The sequence below is a fragment of the Uloborus diversus genome, chromosome 6 (assembly GCF_026930045.1).
Source record: "Uloborus diversus isolate 005 chromosome 6, Udiv.v.3.1, whole genome shotgun sequence".
Taxonomy (NCBI): domain Eukaryota; kingdom Metazoa; phylum Arthropoda; class Arachnida; order Araneae; family Uloboridae; genus Uloborus; species Uloborus diversus.
The window spans coordinates 151,751,358-151,773,955 of NC_072736.1; the positions used below are offsets into that span (position 1 = coordinate 151,751,358).

At 31.5% G+C, this 22,598-nt stretch overlaps 1 protein-coding gene across 1 annotated transcript in view; it reads right to left on the reverse strand.

Annotated features, from left to right (window-relative positions):
* Window positions 1-22,598, reverse strand: part of LOC129225151 (semaphorin-1A-like) — a 694,730-nt gene that overhangs the window by 17,543 nt on the left and 654,589 nt on the right. The window contains exons 16-17 of the mRNA XM_054859712.1: window positions 12,293-12,367; window positions 8,747-8,811 (exon numbers count right to left, since the gene is read on the reverse strand). Coding sequence (XP_054715687.1) covers window positions 8,747-8,811; window positions 12,293-12,367 — 140 coding nt within the window. The remainder of the gene's footprint in view (window positions 1-8,746; window positions 8,812-12,292; window positions 12,368-22,598) is intronic.

A 22,598-nucleotide genomic window follows, 5' to 3' on the forward strand; every position in this document is an offset into this window, starting at 1 on the left:
ATTGTAGGGAGTAATATAAAATCGAAGCTACAAATTTTAAACTTGTGCGAAGTTTTCAAATTGAGATATTGGCTCTAAAATATATATCAAACTTACAGTTGAACCTAGAAACGCGAACATACCTTTATTAATAATATTTACGATTGAAATTTTCCGAAGCAAAAATTTAATTGCCTTTCCTTTAGTGCAAACGATTTCTATATTTCTCCTATTTTTCTTGTCACTGATAAAAGAACGCGTTTTGCATCCAAGTAATGTAGACAAAGTATTTTAACGCCAAAGAGTTTAATGTCCGCATGCATAAAAACAAATCAACGGCATAGCGCAACTAAAAAGTACCATTTTTGTCGAGTATACGAAAAAATGATGCATCTTTCGGGAGAAATGGAAAAAAAAAAAAACTTAGAAAACTGGATATCAGAATTTTATTGAAATGGAAAAATTAGCCTTAGTTCAGGGTGTAACATAATGCCGATATTGCCAATTGTAGTGAGTAACATAAAATCGATGTTACAAGTTTTAAACTTGTTCAGAGTTTTTAAATTGAAATATTGCTTCTAAAATTTAGGGGAAACTTACAGTTGAACCTAAAAACACGGAAACATAACTCTATTGGTAATATTTACGATAAAATTTTTCCAAAGCACAAAATTAAATTCGTTTCCTTAGAGCAGACGATTTTCACAATTCTCCTACTTTTCTGGTCACTGATAAAAGAACGCGTTTTGCATCTTCTCCAAGTAATGCTGACGAAGTGTTTGCACGTCAAAGAGTTTAATGTCCGCATGCATAAAAACACTGCAACAATAAAAACAAATCACCGGCATAGCGCATCTAAAATGTACCATTTTTGTCCAGTATACGAAGCAATGATGCATCTTTCGGGAGAAATGAAAAAATAAGTTACCAAGAAAACTGGATATCAGAACTTGAAGGGATAAAAAATTGCCCAATAAAGATATAGAGAAACGAAGAGGGCTGGGTTTTACGAGTCCAGTTTTGCAAGTTCCCGGGTGCTTTAAAATGTTCCTCACTGCATATAAACGAGGTGAAAGAAAAGAATGAGGGAATCATGGAGTTTCGAATGTTTCAACCTGTTGGTTCCGTAGCCTCTGCACATGTTGAAAAAAAATCGTTTCGATCTTATTTTCTGTTTAGCAATTTTTCCTTGTTTGAATTCAAATGGGAGAAATTACAGGATTTTTAGAAACTTCTGATGTAGGTAAACATGAAAATGTGGATCAAACGTACATTTTCGAAATTTAAAATCAAGAAGGAATGCATTTGACGCTATTTTTTCCCCATGTTACTGTAAAAACTGTTCAGATTTGATGAAAATGTGTCACTAAGTTTCAACTAATACTGTCAGTTAATGGCAAAAAAAAAAAAAAAACAGTAATAACAAACTAGTATTTTAGTTTGCCAAAATAACAATTCATTTAACTGCTTCTTAGCTCTTTTTGCTCCATATATATACACTGCTGGCCATTAAAATTGCTACACCAAGAAGAAATTGCCAGAATTAAGCTAAATTTTGCACACGTGATAGCAAAATTGACATTAGAAAGTGATTACAAAATGAAAGCAAATTGATTATTTATTGTTGGAAAAATCTCAAATGAATGGAGGTTTAAGTACCCTGTTAAGCCACCTCTAGCGTGAATGTACGATGTTCGAAGCGATACAATCGAGCATTGAGGCATAGCAGTCTCCTACGATATCCTACTTAATCTCGTAACACAGTTGCCGTTAAAATGCCACTCATTCGATCAAACTCATACGCATATGTTGGCACTCAGGACGAGGCTCCCAGGAGCCATTTTTAACACGACAAGGCTCGGTCACACACAGCAAGAGTGTCAAGAGGCTTCCTCTTCCACATTATCACTTACTCTGGTCTGCGCGATGCACTGATTTGTTACAAATAGAAAATATCTGGGATCACTTGGGACGCTAAATTGGGCAGCTTGTAAGTTTGATCGAATTAGTGGCGCGTTTAAAGCAACTGTGGTACGAGAAGACGCATGGCATCGTACGAAACTGCTGTGCCTCAATGATCGAATGTATCGACTCTTACATTCACGCTAGAGGTGGCGTAACAGGGTATTTAAACCTCCATTCATGTGGGATTTTTCCAGTAATAAATGATGATTTTGCTTTCATTTTGTAATCGTTTTCTAGTGTCTATGTTGCCATCACGTGTGCAAAATTTTGTTTCATTCTGACAATTCCTTCTTGGTGTAGCAATTTTAATGGCCAGTAGTGTATATATGTACGAAGTGTGATTAATGTAAATCAGAATGCATTATTCAGTTTCAGGGATTACTATCAGTTAATTAATATTCAGTAAACAAATTTTTCAGTTTTGATATAAGTTTAAAAAAATTAAAAAATCTTGATTCAGCTATTCTTCAAGCTTTTTTTGCTCGGTGCAAAAGCAAAATATGTTTAGGGCTGCTCTGAATGCGTCATTAAGTTGTAACTCTTATCATCAGTTCATTATTAACGGTGGTAAATAAATATATTTCGTTTTTGTTTTGAAAAAGTTTAATTTAGTTATTTTTCTCGTTCGTTTTGCCCGGTGTACATTTAAAATGTATTCAGTGCTGCTTAGAATGGGTCATTAGGTTTTTACCATTATTATCAGTTAATTTATGAAGATAAAAATTAATATTTTGCATTTTGATTGTATTATATTTTTTGAAGCTTCATTTAGTTATTTTTCTAATTAATTTTGCCCGAAGTCCATGGAAAACTTGTTCAGATCGGCTCAGATTACGTCATTCAGTTTCAACTATTATTATCAATTATTTGGTAACGGTAAAAAAAAATTAAATTTTGATTTTATTTTAAACATTTTTTTTCAAATCGGTCCAGGCGTTTTGGAATAACCAGATAACATACATAAAGAGCCGTAAAAGAATGCTCAACCCTCCTTTTTTGAAGTAGGTTAAAAAGACCGCTTTATTTAAATATTTTTCCAGCTTTTTGCTGTATGTAAATGCAAAAGACATTCGGTTCTGCTCATATTGCGTTGTTCAATTTTAACTGTTATTGTCTGTTAACACTAGAAAAAAAAACAGATCATTTTAATTTTATTTTTTAGAAATTGTTTTTGTTATTTGTTTTTAGCTGTTTTTGCTTAGTGTGAAGGTAAAATATGTTCACTCTTGCTCAGAATTCGTCATTCAGTTGCAACAACTTGTATCAGCCAATTATTGTAGGTGAATAATTTATTTTATATTTTAATTTTATTTCAAAATAATTATTAAGTCATTTTTATAGACATTTTTGCTCGATGTGAATTCTAAATATATTCAGTTTTGTTTAAAAGCGTCCGTCCACTGCTTTTTATCTATTAATATCAGTTGGATTGAAGATAAAAAGAAATTTTAAGGTTAAATAAAATTTAGACTTTGGTTCCATTTTTTAAAGCTGTATTTATATATTTTATTTATTTATTTATGTTAAGTTTTTCAATTTTTTTTAAACTACTGTAGTTATTCAATTAAATTTGACAAAAAAAAAAATTATTTTCATTTTATTTTAAGAAAAACATTTTCCAGCTCTTTATACTCGGTGTAAATGCAAAATACACTTAGTGCTCCTAAGAAAGGATCGTCCAGGTTCAAACTGTTATTTTTAATCAACTAAGTAGAGTGGCAACGTTTAATACAGAACATTTTGTTGTTTTGAAAAAAAAAAGCTTTATTTTGTTGTCTTCTTAAGACATTTTTTACTATCAATGAAAATGTATTCACTGTAAGTAGAAAACAAAAACAGCTGTATAAGCAATCCCTATAACGAAATTTGGTACTTTTCCATTTTTGGTACCTCGATTGGCTCGGCAACTTGTTTACTTTCCACCTTAAAAATAAGGTTTACGTGTGGCGGATTATTTTACGTATGATTTGATGGATGTTTCAACCTAATTCGATTACATTGTTCCCTTATGAACAGATACCACATTTAGATTACCAGAAAATAAAATTCAAAAATGTTCTTCAAAACAGCAAATAAGACTTTTAAATGAAATAAAAATTGTTTATTAAATTAAGAAAGGTTACACAATCTAAAAGAATAAATAGTTACACATTTTTATTTAAAAATTACGTGTTTAAATTGGGATATTTTCTTTAAATTTTTGTACAGTACAGTATAGTTCAAGGTTTTAAACAAATTCATGTTAAATTAAAAGGAATATAATAATTTCAAAATCAAGCATCCATACCTAATAATCCAACCACGGGCGTTAATTTAAATTTTAACACCTTGAATTCGAATTATGTTTTTGTCAGTCAAAAATTGCGATAGGATCCTACGCACTAGATTTGTTGTTTCAACAAATGGCTTCTATTGCAATCACAATTGCAAAAAAGAAAAAAAAAAAAAAAAAAAACCCAATGGAACTCCGAAATTCTAACGAATGCTAGATATTGTATGCTAATTGCTGTTTTTGTCAAAAAATTAATGTGTAAAGTCGAGTGGGTCAGTTATAAATCAGGGGTGCCCACAGGGGGGGGGTTATGGCGCAAGTTGCGCCATTTAAATTTTGGGGGGATTTTTAAATTTTTTTATTGATTTATTTAAGTTGATTTATTGATTTATTTTTAATTCAAATTTATTCTATTTCATTTCAGTTTATTCTGCTTGTATTTCATTTCCTTTATTTATTTAGTTTGTACGTGTGTGTATGTCATTAGCGTAGCACAGAACTTTTCTAATACAATATCAATAATAACAATAATTAGAAATAAATAAATAAATAAAATATATTTAAAAAACAATAAAACTATTTAAAAAAATAAATAAAATAAAAAAGGGAGCTGAAACTTAAAAAATAAAAGGGGGGAATGGAGATTTATTTTGGGGGAGCAATTTGTGCCTTTGAACTTGGGAGGGGGAGGATGAGCACCCCTGGGTATAAGTAAAGACGATTCCGGTGACATGGACGAGGTGGCTAATGGACAGCAGGGGTGCCCATCCCCCCCCCCAAGTTCAATGGCGCAAATCCCTCCCCCAAAATAAATCTCCTCTTCCCCCTTTTACTTTTTATTTTCAGCCCTCTTTTCTATTTTATTTATATATTTATTTATAAGTATTGTTATTATTCACATTGTATTAGAAAAGTTCTGTGCTATGCAAATGACATACACACATACACACACAGAAAATAAATAAATAAAGGAAATAAACTACAAGCAGAATCAACTGATATAAAATAAAATATAAACAGAATAAACTGAAATAAAGTAGAATAAATAATTTAAATTAAAAATAAATCAATAAATCAATTTAAATAAATCAATAACCCCCCCCACCCCAGTTTAGTTGGAGCAACTATCCCCCCCCCCCCCTTGTGGGCACCTCCGGTGGACAGTGTGGCTCACAAAGGTTTGTGACCCAAAAGTGACCCGGGGCGTCAACTTTAATCAAATGAGGGCAATTAACTAGCAATTCATGATTGCGCTAATAAAGTTTTCCTTATAGCTTCTTCATAAAATATATTTCATAATTTCTATATCATATAGTTTCAAGACTTAAGAACTACATATGATTTTAAATTATTTTTAATACTTTTAAACGTGAAAAAACGTCAATGATTTTCACATTTACAAAACTTTTACCACATCAACGCATGCTTTTTTAGTGGGAAACTTTAATAATGCCATAAATCATTGTTCATGCACTGTCTAAAACTATCAGCCATGACGTAAGCTATCCCATAATGCGCTTTTACTTAAACGAGACCAACTTTCCCGAACTTCTTTAATATAAGAACTTCAATCACGCAACTCTAAGCAATTGATTTCCTATGGGCAGGAAGATTCCTTTTCTGCTCACTTGATACTTACAGAATTTGCTTCGTATCGAGAAGCATTTAAAAGTCAATTAATGGAAGTCGATGGAAGATTAACCTCAAGAAAACGGATGGAAAACACGACCTCAAGAGATTTATGTTCTTCTGGATAACTTTAGTTTTGCAAGCTATCATAGCTCGAGACATAAGGCATCGGATGAACATGTGTAATGTTGCTTCTTTTTTCTTTCAAAAATGCATTAGGCTGCGAAATGTTATATCTTTTATGCGGTATATATTGAGTAACGAGCTGCATTGAATCAGGGCTCTGATTGTTTTACCTAAACATAGATCATATATTAACGAGAGATACGTATCGTTACTAAATGTTTTAAATATATGCTAGTGTAGTACCCGCACGGCTTTTCCCGTAATAGAAAATCAAAACGTCTTTTGATTCACCTGTATATTTACAAATAATGTATGGTGAATTTTCTCGCCAATTGGCTTGTGCCCATGTTACGGTTCCATGTTATGATAATTTCGTAATTTACTCGTCCATCTTACGATATTTTTGTTCTTAAAATTGGATTGGAAAAAGAACCACATCGAAGTTTCGAAAAATCGTTTCGAGGTGCACACCCCCATGGTACAAACTATTTTTGTGCCAAATTTCATGAAAATCGGCCGAACGGTCTAGGCACTATGCGCGTCACAGAGATCCTGACATACAGAGATCCTGACAGACAGAGGGACATTCAGCTTTATTATTAGTAAAGAAGACAATCTTCGACATTAAGTAATTTTTGTTGTTTCGATTAAAAATGTGATTGTTTGTCAAAAACTGTGAAACCAATATCAATATAATTACACTCAATGTTATGCATGTTGTAACATTTAAACATGATAAGACAACATTTTAATAACTTTAAAACTGCTAAAATTATTCAGTACGTCAGGACATTGACTTTCCCTGAAAGAAATTTTTAGAAGTCATTATTTGAAACATTAATTAATTTCGTATACGATCCTAAAAAGTCTTAAATATCTTTAAAAACGTTTTACATCGATTTGAACAATTGAAGAATATTTCGGAAAGTTATTTGATTTTTCTTCAGATCACTTGAACCTTCCTTCAGGTCTTTTTTTTTTTTTTTTTTTTTTAGCAAGTCCAATTATGAAAATCATACAGTTGTACTTAGAGTTACTGTTATACTTACAGGAATAAACTCGGAAATTGGTCGAAAATTTTCGATAATAACTTCCTGAATATTATGACCGTAGAACTTTAGAGAATTTAAAAATTTGATGTAAGTCAAGCTTTCATAAATGATACACACACGGTTCATGGGTGATATGGTTGAAAAGACATATAAGGCAGTGAGAAGCAAAGGGATGCAAGTGGCAAAATGAAAAATTTGAAGATAACCAGTACACATAATCCTCTCCGTCTTGGGGCAAGAGATGGTACTAGTAGCCCTGATAGTTGCTGCTATACAGATTGATTTGGAGAAAAAAAATCAATGAAAGCCTACCTAGGATGTCATCTTTAAAAGCCTTTTGCTCAAAACGTGAAAAAATGTCCACTAACATCCCTTTGCTTCTGAAGAATGCATGAACTTTTTATTGCTTGATGGCTTTTTACTGTTACCACCATTGAAGATATCAAATTTCAGAAAATTCGAAGGTCAAGGAGTGCTCACCCTTATTAATATTTCGCTAATATTCAAATAAGTAAAAATCGGGAATACGCATTAAAAATGGGTTCCTGAAACTTCGACATAATCTGAGTGGATTTTGAGTTGGCGAAACTCATATGCCGTGAGCAGGTAAACGGCAGTATCTGCAGAAATGAGTTCTAGAGATGTTTGAGGAAACGCGTTTACGATTCCATACTGACGAAGGAAGAATTTTGAAATGGGGTCGTTTCCAAAATTTTAAAAGTATTTTTTTATGAAAGAGCATGCTTAAAAACATAGGATCTGAGCATTTTTAAAATAATTTGACTGAGTTTAATATTTAAAAAAAATTACTTTGATCGGTGCGCTTTCATTGCTTACACTTCTGACGATGACATAACAAATTATGAAATGCCATTCAGTGTTGCCATTCACAGACCACAATATTTAATTCGCATCTTTACGCGCATGTGTTAGCAACGATAGGGTTGATCGGAAGCGTAGAGCGCAATATTAAATTCGCTTCTTCATTATCATAACGTGGAATCGCAGAAAACAGATGCGCCAAAGTAAGTCATTTATGACGTAATAAAGACCTCGCCTTATTTTCAAAATCGGACATTTAAAAAAATTAACTAAAAAATAACTGTCGGGAAAATGAAAGAATTTTCTGGGTCCATGTTTTCTCTCCTTATTTTTTCAATTTCAGTGATTAAAAGTAGTACTTTCGACTGAAGGAAGCAACCCCATCAGACGTTTTTTTTTTTCGTGCTTTTTTTTCCGCTGAAACCAAATGAGCAAGCTTGTACAATAAAAGACTAAAAAAAAAAGAAAGAAGGATTTGAAGTTACTGCTCTTTACCTTCCCAAGGCAGAAATTTCCTTTATGCCGAAATATTAACAATTTGGAACCATCCAAAAATTTCGATCCAAGCGGAAAGTACAGATAAGCTAATTTTGTATATCAACTGTTTACGCAGGTGAAATAAGCAAAACATTTTTTCTCCAAGTTGATTTGCTAGTCAGCTCATAGCTTTATCTGAAATAAATAGTAGGTAACACCTGCATTATGAACTCAAATTGAATTTGTACATTCTAGACTTTAAAAAAAAGCCATACAATCTGCACGGATAACTAGCATTTTCATACAATTTCAGTACACATGTGACTTTTTTTTAATAAATAAAGTCACATCAAGTACATTTTAAAAGTTTTGTTAAAAACGTATAAGAATTAACTAACGGATTTAAAAAAGGTTGGAATCTTACCTTCAGGACAGCGCGCATCCCATCCATCTGCAACATTCTGCACAAATTTGTCACTCTTCCAAATTCTAAAAAATAAAGAACTTACATAATTTGAATCATACTGTAACATTAAAATTATTTTAAAAATCTACAATTCAGTATGCGGAATTTTATTTATGTGAAAAACATGTCAAGAATATAAATATCTGCATTTTTTAATTCAACTTTTCGATCCTCTTGTATCAGGTCTGTACAATGGAACCATAACGAATTTAAATTTTCCAGCGAAAAACTGGGAGATAATCTTACGTATTTGAGAAACTGCGATATAATGCAGAGATTTACAAAATAAAATGCACTGTAAAACAAGAACTTGCAAAAAATAAAAAAGGAGTAAAATAATTACGAACCGTGCAAAAAAATATTCAAAACGAAAATCTTAAAAAACACATAGGTATCGTTTGATCGTTAAATGAGAAATGGGTAGGTATCTTAAAGAACTATGATCAGTAGTTTAAAAGAAAGAATTAAAGTGAACACTTCCAAATAGCAATTTCAATTTTTATCACATAGGTATCGGCAAAAAAAAAAAAAAAAAAAAAAAAACCTAACAGCCTACTGTGATGTTATTTTTTTACAAGTATGAGCGAAGGACATGGCAAAAAAAAAAATAAATAAATAAATAAAACCAAAAATATTAGTTCTCGAAAGTCAACGAAAGATGTGTGCTGCTATAGTTTATTCCCGATAATCTGACTTCCCAAAATCTACTGTAGAGATAGAGAAATAAAAGAAAGAATTTTCCTGCCAAATTAATTTTAAGACGCATTTGTTTGCTATTAATGTTTACAGATAAAATTTAGATTTTGTTTCTGAAATGTTTACATCGTATGATTTACATATAAGAATGTGAGGAAACCTTATTTGTTTTCGCAATGTTTACAGAATCACATCTTCCGCAAGAACGTAAAAGAACTTCGCTTTAACTCTTAAATTAAATTTTAAAACAAATTGCTGGATATTTTTCCATGAAAATAAAAATGTTTCCAAACAAATAAAACAGTACGCTATAAATCTTGTATTTACAACACGTTGTTCTCACGCCTTTCAAATACACTGCTTCTCTAGTGCAGCCAGAAATACCTTCTGGAAGGGGGGGGGGGGTCAAAAATACCTTCTGGAGGTTTTTTTTTTTTTGCATCAAAAATACCTTTTGGAGGGGTTTTTTTTTAATTAAAAATACCTTCTGGAAGGGTTTTTTTTTTTTTTTTGATCAAAAATACCTTCTGGAAGGCGTTTTTTGATCAAGACTGCCTTTTATATGCATAAACTAACTGTATTAGAAGTTGCATTTATGTTAAAACCAATGTCTCTGGGGGTGTTTTCAGCCCCCCCCCCCCCCCCCCCCCCTTCGCTGCGCCACTGCACTGCTCGTAATGCTGCATAAATGTGCACAAAAGTTTCTTTTAAGGTTTGCCAAAAAAAAAAAAAAAAAATACTCACGAAGATCGCTTCTTAAAATATCTATTTTTATGCTGAAAACCCCTTCAAGTATATACTTGATAGCAGTTTTTAACTACGTTTCTTTTTTTCAAGCAATGGGTACAAAAAATAGATATCGTATATTTCATATAAAGTGGATTTTTTTTTCAGCCAAAATCTTCGCGACATACCAGAAACAAGACGATCTTAATTCTTTTTCCATTAATAGCCTCCGAAGAAATATCGATTTTAGAGAAATTAACTCCAACAAAAAAAATATTAATTCATCGATTTTTAAGAATGCATTATCGATATTATTCCACTCCTCAGCTTGAATACGCCCACATGAAGTTTTAAGACATGGTATGAGAAAGGAAAAAACAGGGTAGGCAAGAGCAGGTGGGAAATAATTACTTCTTATCGCGTTCCTTAAACTGTAAAATGAGATTATCTTTTAAAACCAGCTACTTCAAACAAATTGGAAACTGATACATGGAAGTGGACTCGATTCTTCTTCTTTAATAACATCCGGAGAGAGAAAGCAAGTGGCTTAGAATTCCAGGTCGGTAGCTCATTCATAGATACTGTCAATACTGTCACATTTGAATGTTCAGTTGTTTTTCTTCCGTGATCAAAAAATGTCTATGAATAGTAATAAATTTAAAGTATTTATTTTATGAAAGTAGCAGTGGGATCCACATGGCTTTGCACGTTGTAGAAAAATAAAAGGTCATTCATTTCGCCTGTATATTTACAAATAACGGATGATGAATTTCTCGCCAATTTGCTATATTCATTAGCTCGCCAATGTTACGATTCCACGGTATGATAATTTGGTAATTTAATCGTCCACGTTATGATAATTTGCTCAGTAAAATGTTCTTAAAATTGGAATAGAAAAAGAACAAAATTGAATTTTGTAAAAATCTCTTCGAGGTGCACACCCCCATGCTACAATCTAATTTTGCGCCAAATTTCATGAAAATCGGCAGAACGGTCTAGGCGCCATTCGTGTCACAGAGATCCTGAAAGAGATCAAGACATCCTGACAGAGAGAGATCCAAACAGAGATCCAGACAACCTGACAGAGAGAGATCCAAACAGAGATCCAGACAACCTGACAGAGAGAGATCTAGACAGAGGGAGATTCAGACATCCAGACAGAGAGACTTTTAGCTTTATTGTTAGTAAAGATAAAGATGGCTGAAATGGTATTCTCGTAAAAGAATCTTTTAATGTTAGAGAATAACACTTTTTTTCCTCACAATGTCTGTATAAACAGGTTTTGTGTCAAATCTGAATTTAATTGCTAGGAAAGCGAGTTAAAAGAAAAAAAAACGTCTAGCGGGAGGAAATGAATTAAGTTTATTTTTATTGACTGATGAACAACATTTGCTTTGAAAATCATCAGAAGTAATAGTTAATAATAGTGTAGAGTCTTCGAGGAAGGCATAGTTATATTCATATGTAAATTGTTTCAATGATAGTAAAGATGACATCAAACTGATTTTTATGATAAATAAAACCTCATTCACTGTTTTCAGCTTTCACAAAAATCCATGAGAAGCTGACTTTGTTTGGAAAGAAATTCACTATCACTGCATTGTGAAATATAAACACACTAAATTCTATTTTGAAAATCAAATATCTTCTTTAGGCAGTGAATACAAAAAGCAGCAGACATTATTATTATTATTATTGCTATTATTTATAAGATATAAGTATTAGCCAAAAAAAAACATTTGTGTAGTATTTTCAGTAATGTGTGCAATCAAACATTTGTTTTTAATTACGTCAATTTTTTAAAGAAATATATCAATAATTAAATTACTAATAAACACGCTAACTCATATGCAAGCGCCGTTACTTATACAGTAAAACCTGTAAAGTTGACCACCTGTCTAAGTTGACCGCTATTTTCAGGCACAGAATCAGATCTATATCATATAATTCAACCTCTATAGGTTGACCACCTGTTTAAGTTGACCGCTAAAGTAGTAAACCGCAAGTGGTCAACTTACGCTAGGTTTCACTGCACTTCTTAAGAAATATTTTTTAATAACTTTTTTATTAGAAAATTCTTACCTCTGCTTTGAGCTAGTACATATTCTCTGGCTAGTGTCCCATGCACAGTAAGGATCTCGTAACGCTACGCAGGCACTGAAAGAAAAAAGTGAAATGTTAAAAATTTAACAATTAACTACCAGAATCTTATTAAATATGGACATTTTCTACGATGTAAAATCACAATTACATATACAGGCGTCTCTCGTATAACACGGTTCTTCTTCAACACGGTTTCGATATTACACGGTACCAAAAATTTGCGATTATTATAACACGGTTTCGATATTATAAGGTACCAAATTTGCGATTATTATAACACGGTTTCGATATTACACGGTAACAAAATTTGCGATCATTATAACACGGTTTCGATATTACACGGTACCAAATTTGCGATTATTATAACACGGTTTCGATATTACACGGTACGAAACTTGCGATTATTAGAACACGGTTTCGATATTACACAGTACCAAATTTGCGATTATTATAACACGGTTTCGATATTACACGATACGAAACTTGAATTCAATACTTCATGGTTTTGATATAACTCGAATGTTATATTCATATAAGATGAAATTTCACTTTTTTTTAAAATACATTCTGTTAATAGTTGTTAACTCTAATAAGTTTTTACTTTGTTTTCTTGAAACTTGATTTCGGTATAACACGGTATACATCCCTTGATTTGCATTATTTCTAAATCTCGTATAACACGGTTTCGATATAACACGATACATTTTAACCTGATTTTTCTCATGCACATACATAATTAGTATTAAAAATAAGTAAAAATGTTATTTTTAAAAAAGTCTCGTATAACACGGTTTCGATACTACACGGAACGAATTAACCGTGTTATACGAGCGACACCTGTAATACTTATCTATGTCACATATTTAAATACAGTATAACTATATTTTACTAACAAAATGTTTCAATAAAATTATTTAAAAATATGTTTATTAATTCCTCTTATTTGCTTTTTTAAGTTCAGTCTTCTGTTTACTTTACGTTTGCTGTCTAGCCACAGATGTAGCTAGAGCTTTCTTCATGGCGTAAAAGTACTCCTTAAAAGTTTTTAGATAAGTGAAATATATTTAAACAGTTCAGACGAAATAGCGATCGTTTGACATAGGAACTACGTTTTTCAGAATAAAATAATAGAAGACAGTAGAAGGGAAAGAAGAAGTGTATTTTTTAGCAATAAGACAGTTTAACATTTTGTATTTGAAAAAAAAAAAAAAAAAAACATTATAACTTCATTTATCCGGAAAAAAAGGGTAAAAAGACTATCCAGATAAACTTAAATCCGGATAATCCGGGGAATATGGGTAGGAATCAAAACACGTTCTTAAACTAACAGACTTTTCTTTTATTCCAGCAAAAAACGATACTTTGAAAACGGATTTACATAGCATCCTTTCTCGCAAACACTTTATAATCTTTTGTTCGGTTGCAGTGGTGTCGGACTGTATCTCCAAATGCGCCATTTTGTTTGTAGGATGACTATAATTTACTGTACGACTTATGCAAGAGTTTTGCATTTAATCAAAAGAAAATGGATAATGAGCTAAACGCGTTCTTAAATACGATGGGTTATCTCTTTTTACAGCAAAAAAAACCATGCTTTGTTACAAAATTATACATTATCGCTTCCTGGAAACGCTTTATAATATTTACTTCAGCTGCAGTGGTGTCCGGTTGAAACTTCAAATGCATCTTTTTGTTTCTAGGATACTATAATGTACTGCATATTCTTTCTTTCTTTTTTTTTACAGCAAACTCTTTATTATCTTGAGTTCAACTGCAGTGATGTTGAATTAAAACTTCAAATACATCATTTTATTTCTAGGATAACTATAATTTACTGTATGACCTATACAAGAGTTGCGCATTTAGCCAAAAGAAAACGAATATTTTGCCGCAATTATAATTTCGTTCTTGCTACCATAATTCAGGATTATTATTTGTGTGAATATAAATTTTTTTCTACTCGACAAATTTGATTAGGATATACCGGAAACCTGGAAAAATGGAGGCTGAATAAATGATGTACTGTAATGAAACGTTTAATTGAAATAGTAGTAAACAATTTCGAATTATTTTTGTCCATATTTTCCGCAGTACTAATTTTTTACTATTGGCCATGTTTTCAAATCCGTTTTGAGTAATGTTGTCAAACACTTTTAATGCGTTTTTTCGATTTTCAATGCGTAAAATACTCTAGTTACGAAGTTGAAAATATATTTGTCCTGGTTCGGCATTTTTCGTCAAACATGACTTTTTTATGAAATTAAAACAAAAGTTCGTTATTTATATTTAGAAGAATTTTGCTTTTAGAAAACTGCTTTCGCAGTTACAAGTAAATAATCGGAATATTTCCAATTTCACGCCAGTAGAGAGATAAAAAACATAGTTGTTGCCATAAATTCGGTACTGGTGTAAGTAAAAAGAATATCCTTTAGTTCTGGAAGAACTTCCAGTTAAACCATGTAATTATGTTCTCTAATGATGCGTTCTTTAATATCCGACCGAACAAACTCGACTTTATCTTAGCTGCTAGTTTCAGTTTGCCTCAACTATGGTATAATAGTTGATCATAGTGGCCAACTATTATACCATATACTACTTTGCCTCAACTATGGTATAAATACAGTTTATTTTTAAATAAACTGAATGGCCATTAAATGCTTCAGTGTCATTATAACAATATATGTTTTGTATCGATAAATCTTAACATGTGGTTATATTTTTCGATAATTATTTCAGATTGATCACATCTAAATCCTAAATAGTAGTAGATAACAGTTAATCTAACGTTTTCTAATTGAAAACACAGGAACCGGTCTCAGTAGTAATCTCTCTTTTTTCCCCACGGATAAATATCCAATCATAGATTGGAAGTCTCTCTAACATCATAAAAAATATTCGTGCATTAAGCTCTGATCATTGAATTTTCATTTCCCTGAAATCTAATTAAGCTAATGCGACTACAAAAACAGCGATAAATGCTACCTTAATGAAGCAAAAAAGACAAAGCAAATCGGTAAATGAAATAACTAAACTCTATTTTTATTAAGTTATTTAACTTATTCAGGCACTATTTAACACTTACTCTCTCCCTTTATTCATTTGTAAAATTGATTAAAGAAATGAAAGTTTTTTTTGATGTATATATATATATATATATATATATATATATATATATATATATATATATATATATATATATATATATATATATATATATATATATATATATCAATATATATATATATATCAATATATATATATATATCAATATATATATATATATATCAATATATATATATATATATATATATCAATCATATATATATATATATATATCAATATATATATATATATATATATATATATATATATCTGTTAATATACTTGCCCAACTGTCAATATATCGTCGTCACAGAGCAACAGTAAGACATCTAATTCCAGAAATAACAGCAAGATACTCTACTGTTGCTCTAAAACGACGATATATCTATCTACATAAAGGGTTACATTTGTCATAACTTGTTATCACTAAAAGCAACGGTTCTCAAAAGTATTTTCCCTGGCTTTTTATTGCAAGATTTTTAAACCTTGAAGTTTTTAGAAATAGAATATTTTACGAAATGCTTTAGGGAAATGTTTTTTTTTAAAAAGTTTTATGAGCCCATTTTTTCTAAAAAATTACAACCTTCTAAAACTAAACCTTGATGAATTATGCGAAATACATACGCACGTACATTAATATGACATTCGTACATGCGGGCGCATGATGTCGTGAAAAAAACGATCATCTGGATGGTCAAATAGGATATCATCGGCTCAGAGCAACAGTAAGATATCTAATCCCAGAAATAACACTAAGATATCTTACTGTTGCTCTGAGGCGACAATATATAGAAAAGAAACGTACCTCACGAAAAATCCAGTAATATATATTTGCTGTTGCTTAAAATTGAAATTTACATTTAAAATACAGTGAGAATTTTTAGAAATACTTTGTTTAAGAATGCAAAATGAAAAACAAAGCAAAACAAATTTATTTTAACCGTCATTTAAAGACTCGCTATTTTCTGAAAAATATTAAACTTAACCACCCAAAACATCTACACTGGAAACATTTAATCAATATTACAACATTCTTTTGCGTATACTTTGTGCAGTTCTTTTTAACATAAGTCTTAATGAAGAAAAAACTTACAGGCCACTGATCTTTGTTTTTACTTTAACTAGAAAGAAAAACCACAAAGTTCTCTTTAAATTTTTTTTCCAAAGCAGGCTTAGCTAATGCCCATTGGTCTAGCATTTCATTTTTTCCACAAACCTCGAACATCAAAGATAATTAGCACGATTTTTCTGTGACATTCTTTTGAGCAAGTAATTAAAATAAAATAATCATCATTTACTAAAAATCTAAAAAAAAGTACACATTTTTTTTTTCAAGCAGTGCTGCAAAATTTTGATACTGTTTGAGAAAAAAAAATAAAAAGAAAAAATCGTTATCAGCGTTATGATAGTGTTTTGCTGAATCGATTGGGCTTAGCTTCGATAATTGGATTCATTTAAGGACAATTACCAGAGGTTAGTTACTTCAAACATTTTTTTTAATGTTTTAGAAAAAGTCGATTTTTCTTCCTTATTATAAATTCAAAATATACTTTAGCAAAAATAAATGTTCGTAAAAGTTTTTTTTAAAGACACTGCATTTGTTAAGCTTAAAAAAACTAAAGCTAAAAATTTATTGTATTGTTTGAATTGAATGCAAAAGTTTTAATGATACTTTTGACAAGCGTCAAGTCATTCAGAGGAGAGTTGAGTCATAATCTCTCTATTTCAACCCCAGTTACTCACATTTTAATAATCTTACTAGCTGCGTCGCAGGGCTTTGCACGGTCCACCTCGAAAATAAAAGTTATGTCAAGTGATGCGTGTTCAACAATCAGGCTTGAAAAAAAAAAAAAAAAAAAAATCAGTAAAATTTTGCGGCAGATTTCGGAAAAGTAACCAAAATGTAACCATTTTAAATACCCGATAACAGGAGAAGCCTTTAAAAAAACCCAGAATTTTATTTGCTCGTATTCGAGATAAAAAATGGCAACACATTTTTCGTCTCAATGATTTTCTTCAAGCTATAAATTTTAATGAAAGCATTCTTGCAGAAAGTTGAGTTGAAGCACGAAATAATAATTTGAATGGAGGAAAGCCTTCTAAAAATAGGGATTTTATTTAGAAATCTGAGTGTCATAATTAATAGTTTTTAATTGATATCTCCGCTAATTATATATTATCCGATGATTATGTTACATAGCCAAACATAAAGACAGGAAGATGACGAATCCATCGATACCTGGCTTGATGGTCAGTTCACTCTCGTTCGGAAGAAGAAACTTGGACATACATACATAGTTGCACACGCTCAGTTTTTAATTTATAAGATTATGTTTTTTGTGTAACTCAGGAAGAACATTCCTAAACAATAGAATATTCACCAAAATTTAGAGTTAAAATTAGCTAAATCCATTTAAAACTAGCATGGTTCTAAGACATCCTACCATTGAAGGTCACGGCTCCGATGGCACGTTTATATTAAAAGTGGAGAAGTTATGCTTTAAATTAAAGTTTTTGAAGCTAGTTTGTTGATGCAAAATAAATAAATAAATAAATAAAGTATGAAAGCCCAGCATCAACAAAATAAAGATGCTTGAATGACATTATAATTTTTACAGCTATATAATATCACATAAATATTTCCATTTCGTTCTCATTCCATTTACACTACTAATTGTTTTTAATTTCATTTGAATATACAAAATGTAATAATATTTTAACTCAGTTTAAAATTAGATTACGCTTAGAATAACGCTTAATTGGAGATTTTCTGAAACAAACATGAAGGAAACTGTTGTAACCGTTAAGTCAACGGTTTCCTCTGGGATGGAATCATGCAATAAATTTTGACTTTGAGTTCCATTTTGTCTTGTCTTGCTTTTGTTAACTGCTTATTTTTATGTTTAAACTGTCGTCTGTCCATTTTCATTGCTTTCACTGGGTGTCTGTAGATCTAGAAGCTCACACCTTTGAATAGAAAAAGAAGTTCCTTGAAACCCCGAAACACCTGTAATCTGTTTATTTGTGCAAAACAACGTTGACTATTTCCTGTTATTACTAATATTGCTTGGGGTGAAAATTCGACTAACTGTGTTTAGTGTCCGCACCTATACTTTACCTTTCCATCTTATCTGGGAGAAATTTCAACATTAAAAAAAAAAACTTTTCTTTTAGCACGGTAGCCAAATTTTGGGCAGTTTTGAACAGTATTGGGCAGTAAAAAGTCGCCGCGATTCAAGCGAATTTTGTGACCTATTTCATGAATTAAATGATGGGAAAAGGAATGCAAGCTAGAATGGCCGTTTTTCTTTTTTTGTAATGTTCCCATGCGTTTTAATTTACCCAAAAAGTTCAAACTAAGTTCAACTTGAGTAGAAAATCAGACCTTTGGTGTAATTTTTAAAGTGTATAAAGAATTTTACTCCCGAATTGGATGATTTACGGGGACATCGCATTTAAAATTGGGATGAAAAACGAGCATAATTAAGCTCTCTATTCCTCTTGTTTTCGTGCATATATATGACAGAATCAATTCCAAATAATATCATAAGTTTTTTTAGTGAGTTACCACCCTATAGCAAGGGCAAAGGCAGAAATACATAAAATACACCATGTAACTTACGGAAAATACCATGCCTTAACTTCAATCTTCGAGTTGAACCGAATCATTGCTTCGGTCACTCGTCTGGTCAGTGCTAATTAGCTACCAGTTTGTTTGGCACTCTTGGCTTCATTAAGAGGTTTTCCACCTCCAGCTCAGTCACTTCCTATGCCGGGGCTGATGAGTGCTAATAAGCACAAAACTGCAGTCCTCGGCTGGAATGACTGAGCTGATCGGTGTATTTTATGTATATCGTAAGTTTCACTTTTTTATGATTAGTACTAAAAACAGAAGGGACGACTTTTGATGATCATATGTCAATATAAAGACATATAACGTGCTTTGAAAAAACAAATCTTTCAACATATCGTAGGAAATCTATTAAACAAGCTTTTACATCTCGCTTATTTGGTTGACTTTTATCCTCAGTCAAGTCTAGTCAAAGAAATCGGCTTTTTCTATTGCATCATTGATATTGACAAAACCTGATTTCCAGAGCAAATTAAAAGTCAAATTCTCGGACGTCCCCTGCCACCCCTCGCACACAAACAACAGCTTTCATGACACCAGAAACAGAAAAGCGATTGTTCCGAATCGGTTCCCAAGAATCGATTAATGACCCGATTAATCGATGGGACACGCGGCGAAAAGTACTGTTTGAGAAGAGGGGGATATATCCTCCAGTATTCTTCCCCTAGGGGGGAATCGGGGGCAGAAGTTTTCCTTGAGAGAAGGAAATATTCGAGCTCCCTGTGCCGAGAGGGAAAATTTTCCGATAACTCTTTGGTTTTCCTGATGATTAATTGCGAGAAGTCTCAGCGAGATCGTTAAGTTATCGATCTTCGAAGGGTATATGAATGGTTATGTCGACTTACGTGTAACAATGCGATTGTCGAACTGAGCACTCACAGATTATGCGATCCAGAATAGTTCGGTGAAGTTCTCCTTACTCTACGATCACATATGCTTTATATTTAGAGTTGGATGCAATATTTCCTCTAGGTTCTTATTATTATAACATTTATTTCTGCATACATTAAAAAAAAAGTAAAATTTATTGCAATCGAAATACCCAGTAACAAGTATTCATGGGTGATTAAAATTAAAATTTACGTTTAATATACAATCCGATTTTTTACAAAATATAATAATTTATACAAGAATGCAAAAGAGAAAACAAAGTGAATCAAACTAAACTTTAACAATTACTTAAAAACTTGAAATTTTCTGCTAAGTATTAAAAAATCTAACAACCCAAAATATCTACATTGAAAACAATTAATATATATTACATCATTCTTCCATGTATACATATTTAATTTTATATAGATTTTATGTTTAAAGATTGATGTAATTTTTCATATAGTTTCTTATGTTTATAAAATTTATTTCTGCATACAATTTAGAAGCTAAAATTAGTGCAATCGTCATGATAAAAATCATATCAGGTTTTTAAATTTTTCCCCTATTATTTATATTTTTTACTATGCAGAACTAGTGCCTTTTCTCTTTGACATTAATTTTCAATTTTAATTATTATTTTCAAGGTATTTCTTACTATCCAGAAAGTTTATAACGAATTGAACTTGTTGCTTTCCAATTAGATATTTTCAATGAACTTGTCTTTGCTACAAGCAAGTTCAGTTTTACACTGTAAAAACGATTCAGGAACGTTCCTGGAAAATAATGGGCAGCTGATGCGCCCAATTTCTGCCAGTAACATATCTTGCAAAATTTAGGAACGTTTTTCGCTGAAATTCAGTAACCTTGCTGACATTATCCTGGAAGCCTCCGGAAAATTTCAGAAATATTTCCGTTAAAAGCCAGTCGCGTCTCTAGAAAATTCGAGTACACTTAAGAAGGTATAATATAAGAGCTCGGCATTTTCCTGATTTATCAAGGAAGTTCCAAGAGCATTATTGCAAACAGGCCAAAGCTTAGCCAGAATTGCTGGTAAGTAACGAGAATTTTACTCGCCTTAATTCTTGCAAAGCAACGTAGTTCACGCTTATTCGCTCCCTTTGGAAAATTAATTAGCATGGACGGGCCGTAACTAAACCAAAGGCGATACACTTTATAAGTACGCTCAGTTAATCGTTAAACTGGGAGCTAAAAATATTTTTCACAACAGTGAGAAGTCTGCATTCGGGCGACTTGTAGCAATTCAGGAAACTTATTGACAATGATACTTGATTTTTCCAGGAAGTGGATAAAAACCATTGAAATCCCGAAATGTTACATGAAAGTACTCAGAAAAGTTCCAGAATTTTTTACAGTGTAAGGATCGAACATTTAACGGATAAAAAAACTATTGCTCTTATTATAACCCTATTCTTATTATCCAGAACTAGTGCCCTTACTCTTTGGCATTAGTTCTTAGTTTAAATCATTTTCAAGGTACGCTCCAGCTGGTTTATAACGATCTGAACTTGTTACTTTCCATGCAGATATTTTCAATGAATGCGTATGTGTTCAAAATGCAGTTTTATGTATCGAAAATGATATTTTAAAAGAACTGAAGGCTTCGTTTAAAAAAAAATCCCTTTTTTTATATGTATTGTAACAAAGCGTAAATGTAAAAAAGATGGTTCTAGCTATTTTTGGTTCCAGTATGAAAAATAAATGTTGCCCTAATTTTTGAATGCGATGCGATAAACACTTAATTATTCCTTTTGTAAGGCTATTGCGGCTAAGGCTTTTAAAAATTTCTCATTCAGAAAAGCATATATGCTAAGTAAAGCAGGTTATTCCTTTACGCAATTCAATTAATTCATCTTACATAAAATACACATAAGAGTAAAGCAAATAAGTCCATACGTAAGTCCATACGTCCATCTAGTAAGTACTTGTGTGATTTTTTTCGCAATAAATAAATAACAAGCTTTATTTATAGAAATAACTGTTTCTCTATTCCAAATTATTGATGAAGACATTTTTATTTCACCGAGAGAAATCGTGCCCCTATTATATGCGATAAAGGTAAAGCAATAAAATCAACTAGCAACGCAACCACAAACAACAATGTAGCATTATGAGCAAAAAAAAAAGTCATGTTTGTATGTGCATAGATAACCATGAAATTATTCATTAGGATCAGTAATGAGTTTCGACATTAGCAAAATGTTTGCAAATAATTTATTATGTTGAGATTTTGCTTCCTTGCTTTCTTTCTGAGCGCAAAACATTCAAATATTTGGGGGGAAACCTTAAAGCTATGCAAAAAGCTAGTAGGTTAAAATCAAAGATAATTATTCGTACATTTTGATTGTTTTCTGTGGAGAAAAATACGATATCACAGAAGTTCAAGACGTATTTAATAGATATTCGTTGGTTATTTTCGTTTTGCAGCTAATTTACATCAATATATTTATTAATTTAACGTTTTGCAATTAAATATCACGGGAGTTTAATTATTAAAGATAAAATATTTAATAGATATACGAGAGTAATGTTTGCTTTGTAACTGATTTGCAACTAAATAACATAAGAGTTGATGCATTCAAGACGAAATATATAATCGACATTTGTCCGTTATTTTCGTTTTGGATCAAAATTACATGAATATATAAATTTAAATGTTCA